Raw genomic sequence first — 17,119 nt, forward strand, 5'->3', positions numbered from 1 at the left:
GGGATTTTTCGTAATGAATATAACAAATGTGAACAGGATTTCTGAATAAAATAGTATCAAATTTTTCAGTTGATTGGTTTAGTTTATATGAGTAAAACTATAAAACTACGCCCCGCACTTTTGTTGAATATTTGATTTTCACGAAAACGCTACCCTGCTGTTCCAGTAACAGAAGTACGTCGCGGAAGAGTTCCACCTAAATAAAACATTCGAGTGGTTGATCGGTGATGCCAATAACAAACTGTCTGAAACCATGTCCAAAGACAGCGGGGAAGAACGAACAATGAACAGGTGTTTGCAAGAAGCAGGAACCGGTCGTGGACTCAAGGAAACCAGATATAGATTTAGTTCCGTTCCAAATGGATTTTGCTGAGTGCTTGAAATATTTAGACAAGCTCGTCGATTCGTGGGTGATGATCACGTTTGAGTTGGACAACGACGGGAAGCATTCGTCAGTTATGCGGCCGGATAGCAAGCAGGAATGTCTGCTTAAGGGTTTCGACCTGGACAGCCATAAACCGGAACAGTGGATCGGAGATTCCTAGCTTTTTCTAAATAAATAAATAAACAATTTCAGTTATTGCTATATAAACTGCTTTATTTAGGACCGCATTTGATCAATGATCAATAAAAGAATCGAAAGTCTTCAGCACGAGGATCAATTTTGTAAAAAAAACTACTCCAGGTGCTTGCTAAACCAAGATTGGCTCGCCTTGATCATTCAGTTTTGGTCGATTGTACCGGCAACTAAAGTTTTTAGCCGCTCCATCTTGATCACATCCACGGCACCCACGTCGTCATCCAGCAGGAACCGTTTCCGCTCAAAAAAGTCCAACTGCTTCTCCTTCTCCTCACTATTCTTCCCTCTTCCTCTTCCATACTCTTATCGTACACCTCACTCCTACTCTTGGTCTGCTCACGCTGCTTCTGCTTGACCCACTCGATTTCCTTCTCCTTTTCCGAACCGGACAATTCGTACGTCGGTGGCTGTTCCGCGTCCTCCACGATCGCCACATCGTCCAGATCGTAATGCGCCATTGCTTCCTCGACCGTTCCCTTACGGGGAGAGGGATCTTTCACTGGACAACCCCGTTTGAGCGGATCCTGTTTTGGCCGGCGCGCTTCGTCCACGATTTCATCCGCCGAGTCCGAGCGCTCCGCATCGTCCGAATAGAGGGCGAACTCCCATGGCCAGCGCCATGACTTGTACGTCACCGACTTTCGCTTCCGCTCTTCATCTTTTTCCTGATCTTGATCCTTGTCCAACTTTGGCTTCTTGATGTCGGATGTTCTGTCCCGACTGGCAGAGCTCTTCTTCTCCGACGAAGTTTCCGGTTTGTCAAAGAAAAAGTTCTTGAACTTGGTCGCTGACGTTGCTCGCGTTCCTCCTTGGCGTCCTTTTCACGATGCTTCCGGGCACGCTCTTCGGCCAGCTTGTGATCAAGCATTTCGTTTGGCTTGTCGTCGTCCTTGTCGTACAGCAGGGCGTCCCGGTTGCGGTTCCGAGGCTTCTTCCTTCTCGTCATTGTCGTCAAAGAGACGTGACTTCGGCTTTGGCGTGATTTTGGTCATCATTTTGGCTGGTTGTGTCAAATTTTGAGATGCTTCTGGAAATAAAAAATAAAATATCGGTTAAGACAAAACAAAAACAAACTGAACCAAAATTAGAACTATTTATTGATTGATTGATTGCAAGGGTGAAAATGCATTACCAACATCAACAGAATCTTGATGAGACAAGTCTTGAGGGGAAGGACCCGATTTTTCAAATTTTCAGCTAAAATCGAGGCTAAAATTGCAGTTTTGAAGCAAAAGACCAATGTTTGTTTCGTTTTTGTTTGCAAACAACATCGTGTTTGTCCCTGGGACTAACACGATTCCAAAACAAAACAACCCAGTTTCCACATTGGACCTTAGCAGCAAAGGTCTATCAGGATTTTAAAAAACAAACAAGGTATCATTGACATTGGCCTTTTGGAAAATATTTTTTTTTTTCATACAAAAATTGAACTTTTAATACTTTTTTCGATATGTTGCGATAGATTAAGACACTAAGCATCGTTTGCAGAGGAAATATGGTTTGTTTACATTTTCGACTTAAGGCCTTTTACATTGTTTTGCTTGTCAAGCAAAACATTGTAAAACGGCCATTGTCATTTTTCAAAACATTGAGAAAAACGAGATTGAAATTTGCAACTAGTAATTCAATTCCTATTTTAAGAAAAATGAGCAATTTACTATGATTATTCACTCAAATAGCGTAAAACTAGTGTGCTTTTGCTTCGCCAAATTAAAATTCACGGGAACAGTTTTTTTCCCCACGAAAATCAATGAAAAAAATAATTAGGCCTCGTGTGAAAGTTTTACCAGTGCGGGATCGAGCTGGCCCCTATGCGTGATAGCACCTTTGTAAACAGTGACAGTTTCGTTTTCCAGTTGGACCCTCGGCCAAACACGATGACGGTTTGTTTATGTTGTTCTTTTGTTTTGGCCTGGCAGGCCAAACCAAAACAGAGTCTGCTTTCATGTTGGGGCCTTTTCAAGCAAACTTTTTTTTGAATTTTGAAAGGTTTTTTTTTTATTTTCGCGGCCAGTTTGATAGTATTTTTGTGTAATTGAGAGCAAATCGCGATATTGTGATGTGAGAAATAGAATTCCTCAGTGGAAGAAGTTGTTTATTTTGCGATAAGCTTGGGAAGTTGCCGTGGCTGCCGTGTTATGTTCTTTCTACATTTGTCAAGGTCAGAAACTTTTAATGGTTTTTAAAATGGTAATACTTAGATAAGTTTCTATTTTACAGACAAATGCAATTAGTGTTCATAATCCAGATGGTCGCTTCGGCTGGTGCTTCTAGCATTCTACGGATTTTCAGCAGAGTATACCGTGCACGAACTTGTGTGTCTCAAGCTGCCGAAATTGTCGCTGGAACCGAAAGAACTGCCACTCCGGATCAATGTTCCGGCGACGAACATTTAATGTTGGTGCTCGTGCCGTCAGCCCCGCTCGTGTGGCCACCGTTTGTTCCTGAGCTAATCCCTGACGTAGTCGTTGGCGGGGATAGGTTCCACCCTGCTGATCTAGTGAACAAAGTACGTAGCGGAAGAGCTCCACCTGAATAAAATACTCGAGGATTGATTGGAGCAAAACTCGGACGAGAGAGCGGTGCCTTGGTCGTTCAGGCTGTTGGAGAACCTGCCACTCATATGACACTGGAAACTTTCCATCCTCTAAGAACCTAAAGCATGAATATATTTTTACCAAGCCGGTTCCGCTAGCAGACTTACACTTGGGCAATCTGAATAATCTTATTCGGTGGCATTCAAATTGCATTTCATTTAATTAAGTAAAACATCTCCAGAACCATGGGGAATTACATCTAGGAGGGAAGAATTGGCCAGAAATGCCTGAGATTTTTCATTTGGGTCAAAATAGCGATTTTAAAGCAGAAGGCCAATGTTGGTTTCGATCAAGGGGTTGGGCACATGCTTCATCCGTATGGCATTTGGAGCAACTCCAGTAAATAATGGTAAATATTCGGTAAATACGGATGCACGAGGAGCAACGTGAGAATATAAAAATAAATTTTGATCAGTGTGGCCTGTGACGTTTCTAAACGTCATTGGCAACTGTCACTTCCCCATTTTTTTCTCCGAAAACAGACACGCTTCCTGCTGCTAAGTTAAAATCATTAATGACCGAGATGCTGCAGCTCTGCGGCCAGCTGGTTGGCCACTCCGGCTGTGGCACTCTGATTGCGGCCAACCCCAAATACACGGACATGGTCCTGTCCTCGTCGCCCGACAAATCTTGTGGAAGCTGAACCGGGATGACGCCAGCATTCCGCAGAATTGCATGTACGGCCACCCGCAGCGACGCTGTCCTCGGACGGCAACTACGTCCTGTCCGACGCTTGGGAAAAGACCCTCCATCTGTAGGAATTGGCCGCCGTCAAGTCTACATGCCGCTTCGGAAAACATATTAAGGACGTCTTGTCCGTTCCATTCTCCGAGGACAAACGTTAAATCGAGTCCGGAGCACGCGATAAGACAATCAAGCTATCGGCCAAGTGCTAGTTACCATCCAGGAGAAGGGTCACTCCGTCTGGGTGTCATGTGTGCGCTTCTTGCCGAACCACTACCACCCGATCATCGTGTCCCCCGGTCGGATCGCACCGTCAGATCTAAAACTTGAACAACTGAAAGCTGAAGATCGACCTTGGTTCGGTGTCCGTTTCGACCGATGGTTCCTTGTGACGTCCGACGGAAAGGACTCAATACGTTCATGTGATATCTGATAGATGGCAGAAATCTGCAAACGCTGGAGCACAACGATGATATCGTTGTCATCAACGCCCTCTGCTTCTCGACGAACCGCGCTGTGCGTCGCCTACGATCCGTCGATCAAGAACTGGGATCTGGCCTGTAATCCGGTTACTATGACAACATAATCCGAGTCTGGCAGTTATTGGCTAGCTGAAAAGTATTTGTTTCCTCAAAACAAACTATAAAACACTTACAAACGCTCGGAAAAAGGTTCATACTTTATTTACTAAAGTTGAAAAAAGTATATGATTCAACAATGTTTATTTGTTTAATTTTTTATTCAATTTTATTTATCACGTACTTCTAACAGTTTGCAGGGAACGTTTCCGGTAGCCGGTCTTTAAAATCACCAGCAGAAGTGAATGACGTTCTTCAGGAGTTAGGCCAAAGTCTTGAAATCTACACGCTGGCCAAACAATAGCTCGATGCTGTTCTAGCATTTGGACTGGTCCAACAATAAGCGCGCGTTGACAGCGTCCAGATGGACGCGGAAAAGCTTCGCGCACGAACGCGCACGCTTTTGTTTATTTTGTTCACAGTGGTTGTGGCTTCACTTGAGCAGGATGCGACGCTCGTCGATGGAGATCCCATGCTTGCCTGAAGATTTGTTTCCAGCTTGAAGATCAGCCTGGTTGTAAGCCTAAAACAAAGCAAAAATCTGTTTAAAAATTAAATCAACCAAACTCAAAATTTGAATACCATTTTGAACTTGATCTTTCAAGTGCTGGTGATGTCCGAGTTTAGCTCCTGATGGAGCTGCTGGACGATCCCTTATACGCATCGTTTAGTCAGGACTGGCAGATGTTGCAGGGGACAACGCAAAAAATGTACACTGCTTCCGGCAGGCCATTGTAACTTTTCCAACTGCTGAGTGTGAATGACAGCAAAAAGCAACAGCAACATGTCTACGGATGAAAAGAATATACCTACCAAGTTAGTAACACCTTATTAAATATTTACTCCAACGAGAAGTTTGAACACACCTTGTAAAATGCATCGTTGGCCACCGAATAGGCTCTACGGCCTGACGTCTTCGTCCCGTTAACGAGTTTTGTCTACATGCTTCGTAGGCCTTCAATACTCCGGGCAGTGTATCGTTGGCTTTAATCTGCGGATGAACGCAAAAATACGGTCAACTTCCGTAAGGAAAACTTCAACTAGAACTTACCGATGGTGGGGGGTTAGATTGTCCGCGTCGAGAAGCGATTTAGAGCCGGTGACGCGAAACTGCCACGGGCACCATGCGCGTTGCTGGGCTGTCAGAATACAACTCGTCGCTTTTTGCTGCCTTCCTTGTCGTTTAAGGGAAATGTACCTCGGTTGCTCTTTTCCCGTGAAACTTGCTAAAGCTGCGGCAACTGGATCTTGTTTTTGGTCGTCACATCCCAACGTTTCTGTTTGCTAGTCAGCCGCTTCGACTCCGAATTCGTCCGCAGCCGTGGTGGCCGACGTCGAAGATTCTCCTCCAGAACCAGTTCCGGGACGGCCAAAACCAAACGTAATAGGTGCCCTCGACACACTCAACAAAACTTTTCAGATTCCTTGTTTACATTTTACAGCGTGCACAAAAATGAAATGTCATTGACAAACACACTGAAACAAATGAACATTCGAAAATTGACAACATCGTTTATATCTCGTAAATATGGATGCACATACGGATCAACTGTAGAAAATATATGAATAATATGCCATATATTTGAAGTGACCACCCCGTGGTTTCGATTCTTGTTTGCAAACAATATCTTGATTGTCCCTGGGCCAAACACGATTCCAAAACAAAACAACCCAGTTTCACATTGGACCTTAGAAGCAAAGGGTCTATGAGGATTTTGGATACAAACACAATGTAATTGACTTTGGCCTTATGTAAAATAGCGATTTTTTCAAAGAAACATCATATTTTCCATACTTTTCTCGATATGTAGGGATAGTTTAACTCCCTTAGCATCGATTTCAAAGAAAATCTGGTTTGTTTACATTTTTGACTTTGGACATTGTTTTGCTTGAATTCATGCATGAACTGAAAAAACATAAAATGTTAAAAAAAAATCGCACTTAGCAACTTGTAATTTTTGAATACAGTATATTTTAATCTGAAGAAAACATTATTCATTTATTTTTTAGTTTTAAATAAGAGTATAAAGTTGCACCATTTCGACCAAATGTGTGCGGTAGAATGTCATTTCGACCAATTTTCTAATGCCCCTTTAAAGTGACAGTTCATGTTGAGCTAGTTTGCTAAAACCAAAACAAACAAGTTTTCCTTTTTCTCGCTTTGCAGCAAAGTCTCTTTTCATTCGTCGTGAGTTTTGATGTCGGCACCCGTCGCCGGCACAACAATCTGCTACCGGACATCTTCTCTAGCTGCAGAACCTGAGAAGATCCTGCACATTTTATCATGCTGGAAATATCCCGGTCGGATCCGCTCAAGTTTTAGCATTTCAATCATGTTTCTAGACCGGCTCAAGGCGGCGATGACCGGCACCTGTTCTGCCAATCTGCTCGCTAAAAGAATGTTGAACAAGTAGACGACCAGCGCCGCCAGGTTCGCCTCGACGGATTTGCTTTCGACAGAGGTACATCGGCTGCCAGTTGAACAAGATTTTCCGCACTCAACTTCACCTCGGATGGTAAGCACATTGATATGTCCCAACAGAATGTATTTTAAACCCATGATTTCCTTGCAGATTGCAGATATGAGTTGCCCAAGTTGCTGGAAGAGTTTGTGCTGCGCTGGTAATTGCCCAAGAATAAATTCGATGGCAAAGCTGCAGGCTGATACGAGTGCAGCTCGGGCCGAAGTTAATCTTTGCTTGAGCTTTTCCCCGCTGAGAAGATCAAACTCACGCCCGGATCGCTGCAGCAGCATTCGTACTACAAACATCTGCCGGCCACTACGAATGCGATTGATGGCGGAACTTCCGGCAGCGGTGGTGGCGGAACCTGGGCTCCGCGGTACGTTGGCGGTGTCATAATCTTCTTTCGATGAGAAATGATGTCGAACGCGTCAAGATCCCGCAACTCCGACGACCTTGATGGCGGTTACTGTCCGTGCAACAATTTCTTCTTCGATGCGTCCAACCACAACTTGAAAGGACTTGCCCTCTAAACGTGTAGTTGGTCCACAGATGACTTTTACAAATCAATGCACGAGTAAGTAGTCTACTAAAGAATTTGAAAGCTCTTTAATTTTAAAACTTCATTTGAATTGCCAATCTGAACTAACTTTCTTTGTTATTGAATACTGGTTTTGCTCCGTTGGATCTAGAATTTGATTAATAAAACAAATTTTGGATCCAGCGGAGCAAAAAAAAATTTTTCGGTTTTGTAAATTTACATTTTTTTATGTAAATTGATTTAAATATATTTCGACTTGGAACTTTTACAATGGAAAACATGTAAATTTCCAATAAATCTAATATAAATATACATCATTTATCATGATACCTTTTGGTACATGATAAATAATGTAAATTTACAGGAATATTTTTTTCTGTGCACAATAACATACCGCACCTTATACATAAACACACATTGACAGTGAATAAAGACCACGCTACATGGTGTCAGAAGTGTTTCGGTTGTTTCGCGAAAAAAACGGAGAAATCCGGCGGACATCCGGCCGGAGAACGATCCAAACATCGGCAACTCAACCGCCAATCTGGCCTCTGCGGGAACGTAGTGGAGGAAGAAAGTCCGGAGAAAGAGAAATCGGTGGAGGAACGATGGTATAGAAAGCATCAGCCGAAATCCAAACCGAAATTTTCTCAAAGTCAGGTTTTACCTGCATCTTCAAATCAAACGTTCGTGCTGTCTCACTCGAACAATGCTAGAAATACCCTTACCGTGGAAAAGTTAGGTAACACTAATGGTATTTCTTATGCCAACGTCGTTTCGGGTTCGGGTTCATCCACGAATTTTAAATCCTCTACCAATCTTCCTGAAATTGGGCAGGTACCTCAAATTTCATTTGAAAATTTTTCTGCTGGCAACGCTTTGGGATCTTCTGATCTCGGCGATGTTACGTTTGAAAAAATGACGTTTTTGCAAAACTCACTGTTTGGTTTGACATCCATGATGGAAGCTATCCAGATTGGATTAAAATTTGCGAATGATGTTGTTCTTACCCTGAAGTTCAATCATGGATCTAAGTAATTCCATCAATATTATGAATTTTAATGCTCGCTCTTTAAAAGCGAAAGAAAATGAATTTTTTACGAGTTCATAACGTGCATATTGCTGTTATAACCAAAACATTTTTTAAAATTGGCACTTATTTGAAAAGTGATCCAGATTATAAAGTTATAACTAATAACCGAATGGATCGAAATGGCGGTGGAGTTGCAATAGTTATCCACCGTAGTATGACTTATAGCACGTTACGTGACTTTAAGTTAAAAGTTATTGAAAGTTTGGGCATTGAACTTGAAACCTCTTTTGGGAAAATTATGATTGCAGCTGCATATTTGCCTTTCCAATGCACTGGGGAAAATAAAAATTATTTCAAAGGGGATTTGAATAAACTTACTCGGCATAGGTCTCGATTTTTGATCATCGGTGATTTTAATGCCAAACACCAATCTTGGAATAATTCAAAAGTAAATTCCAATGGTAAAATTCTATTCAGAGATTGCACTTCTGGTCTTTATTCGGTTTTATATCCGAATGGGCCAACTTGCTTTTCTTCTGTTAGAAATCCATCAACAATTGATTTGGTTTTGACAAATCAAAGTCAGTATTGTGCTCCTTTAGTGACTCATGCTGATTTTGATTCTGATCACTAGGCTTAGTGATTTTTCACGCTCGAAAATTGCAAATTTCACGGGGACCACAATTTCAAAACACCAAATTTCACGCAAATTTCGCGGAACGTAAAAAATGTTAAAATAACTCTGAAAATCCTATGTTTAAATCACAGAAATTACTTTTTATGCTTCATTATATATTATTCTTCAATAAACTAAACAAAAATTTGAACTTGACACAAAAAAAATCTCCAATTTTGAAACAAAATGTAGGGCACGCGTATACTCATTTACTGAACTGCTTTATTAACATTCGACTAATAAAGCTAAAAAGTGTTCGCTTATTTGTTTCTGTTATGAATTTTATATCAAAGCAAGATTTAACAATCTTGTCCAGCCAAAATTAAACATATTTTTATGGTTTTTAGCCTTGTTTTTAGCTCACTTTTCACTAAATTTGAAATCAATTTGCAAAATGATATATTTTTTAAACAACATTCAAATTTTTATTCTAAATGAGAAAAGAAAACAAAAAAAGTAGTATTTTTTAACTTTCACGGGAATCATCCACCCAAATAAACAAATATCTTTAAATTTAAACAGGACTCAGAAAAAAATTAAATGTTTTAATATGTGATTTCAAAGACAAAAAATACTCTTAATTTTATTCTGAATAAAACAAAGTTTGATTTTAATCTTTTCGAAATTGAACCTTTCAAATAGCAACAGCGAAAGAAAATATAACTAAATTTAGTTAGTTTCTAAAAAAACTAAAAAATCTGAACATTAAATGTTGAAAAAAAAATACAGCAACTTGACATTTTATTCAAGCTTTTTGATCAAAAACTAATAAAATTTAATTAAATATTCGTTATGGATGTAAAATTTATTACATTGTCATTGAAAAAAATATATTTTAGATAATTAATAACATTAAGGAATTTCACGCCGTCCACGAAATCGTCAAAAATCACTAACTCAATATTAGTTATTAAACCTCGCTTAATTCTACGGTAGTTCAAACTAAATTTTTAATTCCTATTTGAGTTTGATAAATTATTTTGAGAAAAATCGTTACATTTTCACACAAACATAAAATTTCACGGGATTTCGCGGAAAAAGCCAAATTTCGCGAATTTCACGCTGTCCGCGAAATCGTGAAATTTCACTAACTCTACTGATCACCTTCCAGTAACATTTTCTTTTTCTCATGAAGCAGTTACCAGACCCAATAGTTCTGTGTTTAACTAATGCAATTTTAATGCTAGGAATATTGCTATTCCTAAAGTCCAAGTCAAATTTGATTCTCCCATTATTGATGACGATCTTCAGCTTTTGATTCGTCTGAAAAATGTTCACCGAAGACAGTATCAACGTTCTCGTGATCCTGCACTGAAGCGAATTCAAAAAGATTTGCAAAAGGTAATTGACCACAGATTCACTCTCCTGCGAAATGAAAAGTTCGCAAGAGATGTCGAACAAATTAAACCTTATTCCAAACCTTTTTGGAAACTTTCAAAGGTTCTTAAGCTACCTCAAAAACCAGATTCATTTGTGGACCATCATTCAGTGAGGTACTCCTGGATTTTAGCTCCTGAAAAGTGCTTAAAAAGTGCTAAAATGCCTCACGGCAAGAAAAAGAGGCGGTCCTCACCAGCAGGATCGGCAGATTTGAAGAAGCTAAAGAATGCCGAAGCGCTACCTGCAAAGCCAGGCAGTTTGAGCAAGGACGCTCAAAATTCGTCTGAAACCAGTTCGCTACCCTCCCTGTGGACGTGAGCGAGAAGGAAGAATTTGAACGACGGGAAAAGTTGCCACCCATTTTTGTGAAAACATCGTCATCGGATTCGGTGCGAAAGTGGCTGACCGGGTTTATCAAATCTGGTGCTTTACGAGCTTCCATTCGCTTGTGTGCTGATGGACTCAAAATTCTGCTACCTAGCAGAAAGGATTACAACTACGTTCGGGAATTCCTGAACAACACCAAGATTGAATACTACAGCCATGACGATCCAGGTAAACGCCCCATGAAACAGGTCCTCCGAGGCCTGTACGACATGGATGTGAGTGTGCTGAAAGAAGAGCTCAAAACTCTTAAGTTGAACGTGATCGAAGTCTTCAAGATGACGAGACACAACAAGGACATCAAGTATCGTGATCAACTGTACCTGGTTCATCTCGAGAAAGGATCGACAACGCCGTCTGAGCTAAAAGCAGTTCGGGCAATTTTCAACATCATCGTGACTTGGGAACGTTATCGTCCAGTGCACCGTGACGTGACGCAGTGTTCGAACTGCTTGCAGTTTGGACATGGTGGAAGAAACTGTTTCATCAAGAGTCGTTGTGCAACCTGCGGAGGTGAGCACAAAACTCAAGCTTGCGAAATAATCAACGAGAACATCGAAGCGAAATGCTTCAATTGTGGCGGCGACCATTCTACCAAGAATCGAAGCTGCCCAAAACGAGCTGAGTTTGTAAAAATTCGGCAGCAAGCGACGACGAGGCACCAACCAAATCGTCGCAAAACACCACCAACTTTCACGGACGTGGATTTTCCTGCTTTGGCGTCACCGGGAGCGGGATCTGCTCGAGTGGTTCCAAATCTGCAGGCATTGCCGTTGAATCAGCGGCAAAGAGTTGCAGAGAATACAACACCTCCAGGCTTCAGTCAGCAACCGAGGGAAAACCAACCAACATCAACGGGTGAAGGCAGTAGTGACCTGTTTTCACCACAAGAACTTCTGAACATTTTCATCGAGATGACAACAACTCTGCGTGGGTGCAAAACTCGCCAGGAACAAGTAAGAACGCTTGGAGCATTCATCTTAAAATACAGTTCGTAGTTTACTCGTTCTAGTGATTTTGAATATTTCAATGGATTAATTTTTTTAGTTTTAGGTTAGGATTAGCTGTTAAAGTGATTTTTTTTTCTTTTTTACCCAAATGTATTCAATTCAATGCAATAATGTAAAACAATTTGAAGCAAATAAATAAATGTGATCAGTTAATAATAAAACGAAAAATTCAACAAAGATGAAGAGCATTAGGCCATACCACTTATCATGTAAAAGAAATGTAATTATTATAAGAATGTTCAATAAAGACATATTTAATTTCAAAATTTCAAAAAAACCTCAAAAACCAATCCCTTCTTTAAAAGATGGTGATAATATTTTATTAACTAATGGGGAGAAAGCTCAAAAACTTGCTCAGCAGTTTGAGAGTGCTCATAATTTCAACTTAAATGTTCTGAGTCCTATTGAAAATCAAATTTCAATAGAATTTCAGAATATTGTTGAACAAGAATTTTCATCAGATGAAGTTTTTAATACGGATCTGAATGAAATAAAATCTATTATCAAAAATTAAAAATATGAAAGCCCCTGGTGAGGATGGCATTTTTTACATTTTAATTAAAAAAATACCAGAAGCAACTTTAAGTAGCTTGGTCAAAATTTTCAACAAATGTTTTGATTTGGCATATTTTCACAGTGCCAAAGTAATTCCGATTTTGAAACCGGACAAAAATCCTGCCGAAGCTTCAAGCTAAATTCGAAATTATTCGAAAGAATAATTCTTAATAGAATGATGACGCACATTAATGAAAATTCAATTTTCGCTGATGAGCAGTTTGGATTTCGCCTGGGGCATTCAACTACTCATCAGTTGTGAGAGTTTCAAATTTGATTCGAAGCAACAAATCTGAGGGCTATTCTACTGGCGCTGCTCTTCTAGACATAGAAAAGGCATTTGACAGTGTTTGGCATAAAAGTTTGATTGCAAAATTGAAATGGTTTAATTTTCCGATTTATATCGTGAAAATTATTCAAAATTATATGACGGATCGTACTCTACAGGTATGTTATCAGAACAGCAAATCTGATCCTGACTTGCCTGATTTGCCCCCAGGATATCAGAAATCACTTTTTGCTGATGATACAAGCATCTCCGCCAAAGGTAGAAGCCTTCGTGTCATCACAAGAAGATTACAAAAAAGCTTGGATATTTTCAATTCTTATTTGAAAGAATGGAAAATTACTCCAAATGCTGAAAAAACTCAACTTATTATTTTCCCTCACAAACCAAGGGCTGATTTTCTTAATCTAATCTAATCTAATCTAATCTAATCTAATCAGACCCTAGCGCTGCCAATCTTTCGAAGGGATCCTGGAGAGTGCCTTAGGTTAGATGACGCCTAGCACTCTTCTTGTCATTTATTAACATTTTTAGTGCGCCATTGCATCGGAATGCATTGACACATCACAAGCGTTAAAGCGGCCAGGCCTACTGCGTAAAGCCGTATCGCAGAGATGACTCGTAATTGGGTTGAGTTTGAGCACTGAGTGTTCGAACAACAACACAATTCTGAATCGACAGGGGAGGAAGAAGCGTTGGGACACACCACCATACGCTCCGAGATTTTGGTTGTATTCGTTGGGAGCACCATGCTAAGAAGGTTTGGTACTCCGGGACCCTCTGGGATGCGACATTGTATTTCCATGAATGCCCTGGACACTATTTGCCGTGGTTATAGCGCCACAACTCGCTCTCTGTAACAGTATTCCTAATTCCAGTCCACGCTCACCAAGTCGTCATGGCCTAGTGGTTAGCATTTTTGCTTACCAATCCGAAGGACGGGGGATCGAACCCCGCCTCGAGCGGCTTTGATTTTTCGTTCATATTCATCATTTCAAATTTATGTGTTCTTAATTTTCTCGTTGGGAGCAGATGGGAATCGAACCCACAAACCAAGGGCTGATTTTCTTAAACCAAAAAGTCATCACATATATAAAGTAAATTTAAAATGGGAGGATCAAGTGAAGTATCTTGGACTTGCTTTTGACAAAAACCTTACTTACAAGGATCACATTTAAAGTATCCAGGTTAAATGTAACAAATATATTAAATGTTTGTATCCACATATAAACAGGAATTCTAGACTTTGTCTCAAGAACAAACTGTTAATTTATAAACAAATTTTCAGACCTGCCTTGCTTTATGCTGTGCCGATTTGGACAAGCTGTTGCTTAACCAGGAAGAAAAAACTTCAGAGGATTCAGAACAAAATTCTGAAAATGATTCTGAAACTTCCTCCCTGGTTCAGCACCAGTGAACTTCATCAATTAGCCGAAGTTGACACTTTGGATGTTATGTCCAATAAGATAATTGATGCATTTCGACAAAAATCATTGCAGTCTTCAGCTGCATTGATCCGCTCTTTATATAGTTTATAAGTTAGTTTTAAGGTATCCCTTTTCCCTTTTGTACATGTAGGACCTCCTACATTTGAAATCACTGAATAGCGAAAGCTACAATATTTCATGAATAAATGAAAGTTGCTAGTATTTAAAATTGAGGTGAAAAGTCATCGATTGTGATTGGACACTCAATAATATTTTAACTGAATGAACGTACATGGAAAAGAAAATCTGAATAAATATAAATTAAAAAAAAAACGTATAAGGATTTTTTTTAAATTAAATGTACCTTGACCAAAATCATCTTTTAATCAAATGGAGCTGGCTCACAATATACAAATTGATTAAATATCATCAATCTTTTAAACCATAAATCAGATTTGCCAAATTATGGTAAAGTGTCAATAATAAACTATAAAGATAATAATAATAAAGCAGGTTTTGGGGTTTTTGCTGAATGCCACTATTTTGCTACCGCCCATGATAAAGGCCCTAGTCATGGCCTCGGAGGCACTCTAAAACGGTTAGCAACACGTAAAAAACGGTGAATTCAAAATAACCCAATAAATATTCCTTTCACAAAAATAGATTGATCAAGGTAGCGGAACAGCATCTAATTCCAGCGTTCCTCTAATGTTGCCATGTCAGCGCTTTGGCATTCAATTACAGCTGATTAAAAGCGTTTTCAACTGAAATCGAGTGATAAATAGCTCAATAAGAAGTGAACAAGCAAGTTTCTATCAAAAGTTTTGCAAAATTTGTTGTTTAAATAGTGAAAATGAGCAAATTGGACGAAACTGGGAGCGAGGACTTAACCTGCCAAACATACAAGAATTTCCCCTATTAGCCATTTGAATAAATATTTGCGTAAAATTATAAAATTATAAATTAAACTACTCATTTCCCAGAGCAACAGGTAGCAGTTATTGATCAGCCCGCCTGTGTGCTTCTAGCAGATGCAGCGAATGAAGCTGATGTAGGTAATCTCGAAAACACAAAACTTTAAAATTCGATATATCCGGAACGAAACATATTCATTTCTGTCGATAAGTGATTCTTATGTAAAATTGGCCGGGGTGAGGTCAAATAAAAAAAATAAGTTGAGGTGTTTTGAGATACGGCCGTTTAAAGTTTTCAAATGCGCAATACAGGTAGGAAAAATAAATTAATCAACATTTTGATCACGGAAATGGATTCTACGTCCAATTTCCTTCAAAATTGAGTCTAAGACCGACCTTCTAAGATTTGTGGTTCCTGAGCTATCGCCGTTTGAAACTAGGAGGTTTGATCAAAACTCGCCAAAAAGTCGATTTTTGGGGAGGTACAAAAATGGAGGGGGTGGTCCGATTTAGATGAAATTCGGGATTCTTGCATGTTTTGATAGTATCAACAGCTCTGCCAAATTTGAGCAGGATCGGAGAGGGTAATTTTCAAATTTGCACTTTTTCGTGCACAGTTGAGATGGAATGACCCATGATGTGAGGTTTGCTTCTTTTGACATATGGAATGTAAAGAAAAGTCGATTGAAAATCGGACCAGTTGTTTCCGAGATATGATCAGTTGAACACTTTCAGTTTAACCAGCTACAACCCATCCCCACCTTTAGACGGCCTTCGATCTAATAATTCGCCAAAAAACAATTTTTTAACCAACCTTTAAAAAGCATTGGAAAGAAGAACTCCTAAAATTTTATAAAAATATAGGGTTGGACGTGTGACATGTTTTATGTGACTTACCAATGTTTTACATTTTTTTTTTGTCTGAGGTCAACCTTGGCTGTGATTTTCACAAATATTTTCTGTACTTTTTTTCTATTGTTCCAGACTATACCTCTAAGCATTTTTTAACAATTTAAATGATAATGGTTCATTCTAGAGTAAAAAACTGTGAAAAACATGCAAAAAACCCGATTTAATCCCACCTGGGGTGAGATAGAGCCTTTCTTACTAAAGAATATAACAATGGTAGAACTTTTTTCAATTCATAACTTCGACTTCGTTTATTTATAACGTCAGCACAAAAGAAAGTCTTATGATGAAAGCAAAGTATTATAAATGATATGATTTCCAAAAGAAATAAAAAAACGCAATTTTCACCAAAAGAATATATTCAATTGTACAATATGTTTGTACGTTTGTAATCAAACAAGCGTTTATGACAAACGCGATCATAGCAAGCTTCCCATGCGCCAGTGGCAACGCACACCGCGGTTTTGGTTTTTTAGCTTCGGTGAACCGCGTGTTCCGCACGGTGCAGGGAAGCTAGCCATTCAGCTTCTAAGAAAGTGACAGAGTCAGAGATAGCTATTTTCAACAACCGCACCACTACACACTCAATCGCGAGAACCTTAGGTAGAAAGCCATTGGCGTCGCCAGCATTGAAAACTTTGAAAACGATATAAACGATGAAAGCTTGGAAAGCTCCTATTGGAATCCAATGAACCCTGTTAAATAAAATTACGAAAATGAAGTCTACATTTAGGCGATTTTAGGAGCGCACGGGAAACAAATTGATTGTAGCCGGATGAATGTCCTATGTCACAAAAGTTTTTGCATAAACATTGGACAGTTATGTAAAAAAGGACAGAGCAAAAGAAACCGAAAAGCTACGATATCATACATGTTGTAGGAAACATCGGTAGACAAGCTACTACAAAACGAGTATAAGTCGAGCCACAAAATATATGCGCCAGCATTCTCGCGCTAGTATTCGAAGCTCAACTTGACAACTTGTCGACTTGGCGACGAAGCGTCGAAGCGTCGAAGCATCGAAAATCGATGCAGTGTGATTTTTTGACGATTTTTCCGATTAAAATTCATGCTGAATCGACATATTTACGAAGCTGGAAATG

At 39.6% G+C, this 17,119-nt stretch overlaps 1 protein-coding gene and 1 pseudogene across 1 annotated transcript; one reads left to right on the forward strand and one right to left on the reverse strand.

Annotated features, from left to right (window-relative positions):
- Positions 1-452: 452 nt before the first annotated feature.
- LOC119769124 (histone-lysine N-methyltransferase, H3 lysine-79 specific-like) lies at positions 453-1,526 on the reverse strand. Its single transcript, XM_038261023.1, has 3 exons — positions 1,369-1,526; positions 856-1,291; positions 453-551 (listed from the first exon to the last, which is right to left on the reverse strand). The coding sequence occupies exons 1-3, from the start codon at positions 1,524-1,526 to the stop codon at positions 453-455; spliced, it is 693 nt and encodes a 230-aa protein (XP_038116951.1).
- A 2,134-nt stretch (positions 1,527-3,660) lies between these two features.
- Positions 3,661-5,804, forward strand: LOC6051470 (annotated as a pseudogene).
- Positions 5,805-17,119: the final 11,315 nt, after the last annotated feature.

This window comes from Culex quinquefasciatus, chromosome 3 (genome assembly GCF_015732765.1).
Source record: "Culex quinquefasciatus strain JHB chromosome 3, VPISU_Cqui_1.0_pri_paternal, whole genome shotgun sequence".
NCBI lineage: Eukaryota > Metazoa > Arthropoda > Insecta > Diptera > Culicidae > Culex > Culex quinquefasciatus.